The sequence below is a fragment of the Pinus tabuliformis genome, chromosome 1_1, assembly GCF_031772625.1.
Source record: "Pinus tabuliformis cultivar Carrire ecotype Pingquan chromosome 1_1, CPIR1, whole genome shotgun sequence".
Classification (NCBI taxonomy): Eukaryota; Viridiplantae; Streptophyta; class Pinopsida; order Pinales; family Pinaceae; genus Pinus; species Pinus tabuliformis.
In genome coordinates this window covers 579,664,396-579,674,106 of record NC_142297.1, presented here as the reverse complement: position 1 = coordinate 579,674,106, position 9,711 = coordinate 579,664,396, and the positions used below count along the sequence as shown (strand labels likewise).

At 41.7% G+C, this 9,711-nt stretch overlaps 1 protein-coding gene across 1 annotated transcript; it reads left to right on the top strand.

Annotated features, from left to right (window-relative positions):
- Positions 1-2,738: 2,738 nt before the first annotated feature.
- Positions 2,739-6,916, top strand: LOC149214574 (uncharacterized). The gene is made up of 4 exons (XM_089389437.1): positions 2,739-2,780; positions 2,878-3,605; positions 3,687-6,083; positions 6,883-6,916. Exons 1-4 carry the CDS (start codon positions 2,739-2,741, stop codon positions 6,914-6,916), a joined length of 3,201 nt encoding a protein of 1,066 aa, XP_089245563.1.
- Positions 6,917-9,711: the final 2,795 nt, after the last annotated feature.

Genomic DNA, 9,711 nt, shown 5'->3' with positions numbered 1-9,711 from the left:
AAAGGAGAATCAATGCCAAGAGCCCCGGCACCTCAAATTCTCCACTTGAGAATAGCCAAACCAGGCCAGAGTGGATAAAATCCTGAGGGGAGAGGGTCGAGCAGAAAGAAGCAGGCACCCGAGACGAGTTTGAAGGACAATAGAAAGCCAGCACCTGAGACGAAGAAGAACAACGAGGGGTGAGTTAAAACCAGAATCCCCAGTAAACAGGGGCCAGAATGCGAGGGATCCCAGATACCATTGACACCCTATACCTAGAGTCCCCACCCCAAGAACATAAACACCACCTACATGCCCGAAATTGTGAAGGCAAGAATCATAGATTCAACACCAATTGATCCAGAAACATCCCCCAAGTGACCAAGGCAGAGAATCATGGGAGCAAAGGAGAATTAAGATAGGATCTGGCCAAAACCAACAAAGGAGAGTTCGTTAGAGAGACCTGGAGAAGGAAAGTTTCTTGGGTAGCTAGAGCAAGTGAGAGTGCGATGATTGGGGCGCGCCTGTGGCAGATCGAATAGACTGCAACCCTAGAGCAGAAGGTGAGGAGGATGCTAGTAGGGAGAGAGGTGCAAAACACTGAAGAACGTTTGGCATCCTGAGGGAATTACCACCATTGGGATATAGTCAGAGGAGGAACGATGTCGTCACATTGAAAAAAATGTAAACCAAAAGGAAAGAACTATTCACACACGCAAACACAAGGATATTTCCTATGGCGTGGTGGAGGGGCTAGTTCCCTACCCTCCCCTGCCTTGAAATATTTACACCTAGAATCCATCACATGTCGGGTGGCTGCCATGGTCCGACAACCCCATTGGGGAGAGATGTAAACATATTTAACTCTCCCTGTAAACTATAAATAAAATATTTATGTGCCCATATTAAATAACATAATTTTATATAAAATTTATAGAAAGATAAATTACAAAGAAGATGTGTAATTTCTTTCCCTTCTAAATAAAAATAAAATATACTCTAAATAAAAAAACAATGTCAATTATAATAAAAATGGAAATGAATTTAAATATTTGGTTTGTTTTATTTAAAATCATTATAAACTATTAATAATCTCATACGCATTGTCCTTATCAGTTAATGTCAATATTACAACTTATAACTCTGTATGAGGAAGATGTGGTAAAAATATTTCACTTTTCTTTTCAAAACCATAAATAAAATATTTTTATATCTAGGAAAACCCTAATTCACTGAAGGGATTTCCATTCGGCAGACGCTCTGAAAAGGTGACGAATGGCCGCTGCCACCGCTCTATTGACCCGGACTACATCATCAACATCGGGCCTGAAGCTCCTTTTCCGGACGTTATGGAAGCCGCCCACAAGGTTCTGGTTGGCAGAGTTCGGGGCCGAACATACTCTGCGGCGCGACTCAAACTTTGGGTGGAAGAGATTTGGGGACCCTACTTCAAAGAACTTCCAGAGGTAATGGTGCTCACTAGAGGCTGGTTTGCCCTCCATTTTCAGCGGCCCGCATACACACAGTGGGTTCTCTCCCAATTTTGGCACATTGAGCTCGCCCCGGTATTACTCAAGCGATGGGATCCCCTCTTTGACCCTGAACGTGAAAAATTGGGGGAAGGGCCCATTTGGGTGCGCCTACCTGGGCTACCATGGCAATTCTGGAACCAGTACACCTTCAAATTAATTGGGGACACTCTTGGCACTTATCTGGAGCACGACAGGTCATATGAGCAGACTGGAAATAGGACTATGGCTCGAATCCTAGTCCATATGGATATCAGGCCCGGATTGGTGGAAAAAATTACTCTGCATCACAATCACGTATCACGCAAGCAGCCTCTGGATTACGAAGGAGTTCCTTACCGTTGTCGTAGGTGCCACAAAGTCGGCCACCTCTACAAGGATTGCCCACTGATTTCGAGGGTGACTACTGAGGAAGCCAAGGGACTTCGTCAACCGGCCACTGAAATTCATCATGATGGAGATAACACTCCTATGGAACAGGCACAGAACCAACAGGAGACCCCTTCCACGAAGAAAGGGGACAGCGCTACAAAAGCTGCTCGCAGGAAGGACTTGGCTGCATCTGGACCGCCGAGGACTCGCTCAAAGACTGCTGTAAATGCTTCTCAACCTGCGGAGACTGCACTCTCTCGTCCGGGTAATGAATCCATTCCCACTTTCTCTCAGTCTTTTTCTATGAACATGCATTCTTTCGTTCATTCATCTGTACAAGCTCCACAATCTGCTAATGTGTCTCTCCCCTCCATTCTCTGTACCATTGCCCCCCCTCCACCCACCTTCTCTACCACCCCTCCCTCGCACGATCTGATCATGGGTGGTTCGGACACCCCATCCTCTCCGGGTGCATCCGGCTCACACCACTACCACCTTAGACCACGAGCTCGACTCCGCTCCTTGGGTCTGGGATCATCCCCTGGTCGCCATCTCAAACAGAAGCGTGGTAGACCTTCTCAATTATCTTCGGCAAAGCTTAATGTCGTTGCTGATGTCGCCATGGGGCGACAGGTTACTATTGAACGGGCACTTAGAGCTATTGAGCCCTTGACTTGTGGTGATCCATGATCTGGCTCTCCTTCAACTGCAGGGGATTAGCCAACCCCAAAAAGCGTGTGGCTCTGAAAAGACTTCTTCTTGTTTCTAGATGTGATATCATTTTCCTCCAAGAAACTCTATGCTCGGCTGAGGCGGCGGTGCGTTGTATGCAATCCCTGCTCCCTGGATGGACTCTGCATGGACTGGATGCGTGTGGGCGATCTGGTGGACTACTCATTGGTATCAACCCACGGAATTGTAGGCCCCTCTCGGCCTGGGGGGGCAGAGGTTTTCTTGGTATGGATATTATCCTGGGTGATCTGGGTATACCGATCAGAATTATCAATATTTATGGGCCAAACCAGAATCGTCTCCCCTTCTGGCAAGATTTTCTCAATGGGGGCCATATTACTCAGCATACTGTAATGGGGGGGATTTCAATTTCTCATTAGGAGCTGGAGAGTCCTGGGGTTATAACGCCCAATGTGACCCCATTGCGGAACAAATGCAAATGCTCCTTGACTCAAACCATATTGTGGACATCCCCATGAACAAGAAGCTACCTACCTGGCACAATCAGCGCACTGGTGAGGCTGCTCTGGGGCGGCGTCTGGACAGGTTTATGATGCATCAGGAACTCATTCAGATATGCCCCCTTTACAGACAATGGGTGGGCTCAGGGGGGCTATCTGACCACCATCCGATTCTTCTACAGATCAGTCAGCATAACTCGAAGCCGCGGTCCCCCTTTAAATTTTTTGCCGGGTATCTCAAAGAACCGGATTATATCAAGATGGTCTCGGACTTCTGGGCAGCTCAGCCCCCTCTGCGGGAACAGAGAAAAGCTTCTGATTTTTGTGAGAGACTCAGAAATCTCAAAGGCTTAACCGAGCACTGGGCGAAATCAAAGAGGCACAGAGATGAGCAGACACTGCAAGATACCGAAGCACAGATAGCCTTATTGACTGATGAGAAGGGGACGGGTTATCTCTCGGAAGCCTCCAAAACTTCTCTAAAACAACTGCTTGAGAAAAAAGCAAAAATACTACAAGAAAAGGAGGAGCAGTGGAGACTTAAAAGCAGAGCCATTTGGCTCAAAGAAGGGGACTGTAATACTAAATTCTTTCATAACATGGCTAATGGCAGAAAGGCTTCAAATACCATATGGAGGCTTCCAATGGAATCAGGCGGTTGGGCTACCACACACCAGCAACTGGCAGGCTTAGGGGTTTCACATTTCAAGAGGCTCTTCATGGCTCCGAATGATATTAACCTTCCAGATATCATTAGAGTTGCAGAAAAGTTCCCTCGGTTCGTTGGACAGGATGATATTGAAGACCTTACCAATCCTGTCTCTGCACAGGAACTTGAAAGTACACTTAAATGGTTCAAGAGAGACAAGAGCCCGGGACCGGATGGCTGGCCTGTCGAATTCTACCTGGCCTTCTATGAACTTCTGGGAGAGGATCTTTTAGCAGTTGTTGAGGAAAGTCGGATCTCGGGGCACATCCACCCTCCTATGAACCAGACCTTCATTGCCTTGATACCCAAATCCGATGACCCCACATCCTTCAATGATTTTCGGCCTATATCCCTCTGTAACTGCCTCTACAAAATCATTGCCAAAATTATTGCTAATCGCATTAAGCCGATTCTCTCCTCCCATATATCCGCAGAACAATTTGCATTTCTTCAAAATCGCCATATTCAAGAAGCTATTGGTACTGCCCAGGAAACATTACATTCCATTAAGTCGAAGAACCTAAAAGGTGTTTCCTTAAAAATTGACCTCTCAAAGGCATTTGATAAGGTTAACTGGCTATATCTGAAAATAGTTCTTACCCATCTGGGCTTTCCTCATATGTTTATTAATTGGATCATGGGATGTGTATCCTCTGTCTCGTTTGCCATACTCATAAATGGAGCAGCCTCTGATCGCTTCTACATCAACAGAGGTATCCGGCAAGGATGCCCACTCTCCCCACTACTCTTTCTTATTGTTATGGAGGGCCTGAGTAGGCTTATTGCGGATGCTAAACAGAATGGGGAGCTGTGCGGCCTCAAGATTACTGATCAATTCTCCATAACACACTTATTATTCGTTGATGACATTCTTATCTTCCTCAATGGCAGCATCAGAGATAGCACTGCTCTATTTCATATTCTCCTTCTCTTCTATAAAGCTACGGGCATGGAGATTAACAGGGACAAGTCCACCAGATCTTTGACGAGATGTACACAACAGGAATCTCAATTGGCTGAACAATTCTTCCCATATCTGGAAAATAACCTACTAGAAGGTATTAAATATCTTGGTTTCAGATTAAGGCCGGATGGATATAAAACTGAACACTGGGCATGGCTGGTCAACAAAATTGAAAAAAGGATTACATGCTGGCACCACCGTTTTCTGTCAAAAGCAGGCAGATTACAGTTGATCAAATCAGTACTGGAGGCCACACCTGTTTATTGGATGTCCCTCACATGGATTCCAAAGGGCATCTTACAAAAAATACAACAACTCTGCTACAGATTCCTGTGGAATGGAAATAAAAAGGGAAAGGTATTTTCCTGGACAAGATGGTCCCTCGTAACCATGCCTAAGAAATGGGGTGGATGGGGACTTAAATCCCTCTCTGAATTTGCTCAAGCCTTAACAGCAAAACAGGGCTGGTCTCTCCTTAAGATGGATAGTTTATGGGCTGAAGTTATACATTATAAATACATCTGGCCATCCAACATCATTGATTGGCTCCGCAGACCTTCATGGAATCATCAGAGTGTTTCTGCTATATGGAGAGCTACCCTAAAAGCACTGCCTCTCATCAAGGATAATCTATTATGGAAAATAGGTAATGGTACACAAGTTCGCATTGGGCTTGACCCTTGGCCTGGGTCTGGGAACGCTCATCTCTTGCCGGACGACCTTATCCGTCACCTCAACAATAGGGGCATCAAACATCTGGCACAGGTTGGTGATCCACACAGATCCACCATTTTCACTCAGGCATGGGTAACGGATCAACAGTGGCATCTGACTGACAAATGGATTGATATTTGGCAACGATACATACAGGCACTCACGGAATCTCATATTAAGCTACATGAGCTGGATGACGAACTTATATGGGCACCGGCCAAATCTGGTTCTTATGCACCTAAGTTGGGCTACATAAAGCTCATTGAAGACAGAGAGCCTGAAACTCTCATAAACTGGTGGTCGGATATCTGGCAGCTACAAGCTCAGCCTAGGACCAGACTCTTAATGTGGAATATTTTGGCAAATAAAATACCTACTGGGGACAACCTTAAAAAAAGAGCTTTTGCTGGTCCGAACTGGTGTGTTCTTTGCAGAAAGGCGGAGGAATCTACAACTCATCTCTTTCTCACTTGCGAGACCACTATTGCGATCTGGCAGCAGGTCACTCAGACCCTCAATATCCCCACTGTCTGGCATGCTAATGATATACAAGCTGCCTGGACGCATTGGTGGACTGCCGTGTCCTCGGAAAAGGCTAGAAATCTACCTTTAGTTGTGTCCTGGTATATTTGGATCAACCGCAACAATATCATCTTCGAGCAGGGCAGGGTCAACTGGCAGCTCCTTCCGCCTTCCATCTGCGCAGCCTACTCAGAAATCCCTTTTGAGTCAAAACCAAATCCACCTAGACATATCATGCCCGAAATCATCAACAGGGACATGCCTTGGGCCTACTTTGATGGGGCCGCATCGGATCTTGGTTGTGGAGGGGGTATACTTTTTCATGTCACTGATACACATTATTTCCACCTGAGACTGGGACTCGGGCGGGGTACCAATAATCATGCTGAGCTTATTACACTGAGACATCTTCTATTTTTTGCACTATCTAAAAATTATCGACAAATACAAATATTTGGGGACTCAAAGATAGTGATTGACTGGGCAAATAATAAATCCGTCTGTCATACTTATTCTTTGAAACATATCTTGGAAGAAATTGTTTTTTTCAAAACACATTTTGACCGGATCACTGTTTCTCATATCTACAGGGAAAGAAATTCAACTGCTGACCGGCTCTCGAAAGAAGCGGCGGATCGGCCTTTAGGTGATTGGATGATCGAAGAATACAGTCCAGTTGGGATGCACAGGTTTTATCATCGTCCATACATTGATGGTCTCCAACAAGGGGGCAGCCTCCCCAACTGAAGATTTTGGATATACAGAAATTTTTGTACATAATCGGCATTGCCTGACCGTTACTATTATTTTTGTTTTAGTACATGACCGGAGGTTACACCTCACTCTTTACATCTCTACTGAACTCTAAGTTTTTTTTCTGTTTATACTGTATGGATACAGCCCCATCGTATCCAAAGAGACACCTACTGGTTAGATTTTTTGTAACATCTCAGAACTGTGGTCAATGCCACACTTACGCATATGCCTTGGCATCAACAACATGTAATCTCTATTATTTACTCCTTAATAGAAATTACGAACTCTATTTTCCCCGGAAAAATATATAATTTGTTTGATACATATTTCAATATAGAACTTCATGGTATATATATAGAGAGTGGGTTGAGCATAATAAAATATTTCAATGTCTAAAAGGAAGAATAATTAAAAATCAAATATTTTAGTTACTTCTTAATAAGGGGTAGATGCGTTATCCATTTAATTTTTAATATAAAATTGATATATAGAGTTCAAAAAATAATAATAGTAATAATAATATTCAACGTAAATCATAGATAAAATATTTTATTATGTTAGATTAAGTAATATTGACATGTACTTAAAAATATATTAATAATAGAAAAAAACATTTTAATATGGATATTGTTGTAGATAAGTAGAATATTTCAATGTGAACTGTATATAAAGCAATTAAAACTCTTTTACATGTATCTTTTGGGTAAGATTATCTAAAATCTAGCAAAGATTTGTTTGAAGTGCAAATTTAAGTTCTGTAGTTTATACAATCAAAGTGCCCAAGGACACTTTCAAGACATTGTATCTATTTATGCAATTAAATTGTCACTTATATATATATATATATATATATATATATATATATATATATATATATATCACAATCTTAAATGCATAAATAGGTTTGCATATCAAAAGATATGTTACACAGTGTGTGTGTATATATAAATCGTGTTTTCAAGTTTTCAGTTGTAAGAGAAGTTTGCAAGGTGCAAATTTGATATGTTTTGCCTTGATCCCTATTAACACTTAGTAAATACATTAAATTAAGATAAATCTATACTAATATTTATCCAGTCTTTTACCATGCATGGATCTCTGCGTTTTGCATTTAATATAAAGTGTGCCATTTAAGTTTTATTGATTATTTTGTAACGAAAATATTCTCTTCAATTTCGAAATTATGTTTATTATTTGCGTGCATTTTTTTATTACACTTTTGCATTTATATATCTAAAAAGAAATAACATAAAATATTTTATTATCTTTTTCACTATATCAAATCTTTACATTTTTATACCTAATATAAAATAAAAATTATTATATAGTTTGTTTTTAGAATTTTAATTTAATTAATTATAATTATTATGAAAATGATCAAGATTTTTTTTAATTGAAACTTTGATATTAATCAACAAAACATGTTTACATTGATGTCTAGAAAGTGTCCTCAGGAGTTCGCTTTTCCTTCTCCACTATCTACAACCTACGGGTCAGACTTTAATACCAACATAAAAACCAAAAGAGCAGAATTCAACATGACCATGCACCTAGGTTAGGAGTAATATATACACCCAGTTCCATCGCATTCTCAACCTTGCCAAACTTACAGAATTTTTATATGACAACAAAGTCAGCGCTAATGCAAATAATAGATAAAAATGCCACAGTGGCATTATATTCCTTTGGCCACCTTTCCAATCAACATCCTTTAGTCGACCAAAACCACACTAGGGAAGCTCCACGATACACCAAAATAGTTGCCATGATAAACCACAACAGACATACCCACAAACTTGTGCGAGGACCTAGTAAAAAACAAGACCACAATAAACATAGTAACATGCCTTAAAGAGGTGTTGACAATCCAAAGATAAAACACAATAATTCTTACCATTACACCTTGAAACTCTGACCATAAACTTGGCCATTGAAAACCATCCTGCATGCTTATTGATCTCATTTTTGGTGGAGGAGATATTAGAAAGAACCCTTGCACTAGATCCTGGGGGATCCATCAAGTCACCACTATTTAAGTCACAAACAATATGTTTTTCTATATGTGCTAAACAAGAGTCAAATATGTCCAGGAAAAACCTTTGATTCTTGAGCATCATCTTAATGTCTTCTAGGGAAGCGAAGACATTGTATCTTTCAATTTGCTGATCTTTCAACACCAGACCCAAGAGGGTCTTTATCTACCAGTGCAAAGCCACCAAATTTAAATATTGCTTCTTCCTACGCCTAATATGACCAAGGTTAGGAACCCATTTTGACATGTCTTCCATAATCTATGAGTGCAAATGATATTGACGTTCAATCCCTGCCTACGTCTTTAGCTTACAGATTTCCTTCTTGGTCTCTTGCAGAACTGCATTGAAATAGGTGGCAACTAAGTCATGGGAAAATATTTTAGCTCCTCACTAACCCTAAGGAGTGTCGCCACCTCCCTCTTGTCTACATCTTAGTCTTTGCCTCCGTGGCATGGCTACCACCACAGGAGGACACCTATGGAATCTACTATAAATTCCCCTACCTGCAAAAAAGCAAGAGAACGAACTAGACTCTCCAACAACAGGACCAAGACACCACCCTACATAGTCATCTATGTTGAAAAGTGTGCAACAAGAAATGCTTGTTGAGAATGCAACAAGATGATGGAGCTTAGTGGAAAGGAGTTGCCTTCACTAAGCGGGCCCGCAGGCAAATTATGGCGCAAGTTCTATTTTTGGATCCCTGCAGGGATGATCACAGCAGGAGTGACCACAGCAGGGATGATCATAGCAGGAGTGACCACAGAAAGAGTGATCACAGCAGGAGTGATCATAGCAAGAGTGATCAAAGTCTATTTTTAGACTGGCTGTCAAAAATAGAAAAGTCAAATATTATTGTCTCATAATAATATTTGGACTATAAACTTGGTCTTATTCTCTTGGAGCACTTCAGTTTGAGCTACAGATGTGGCACATGCAG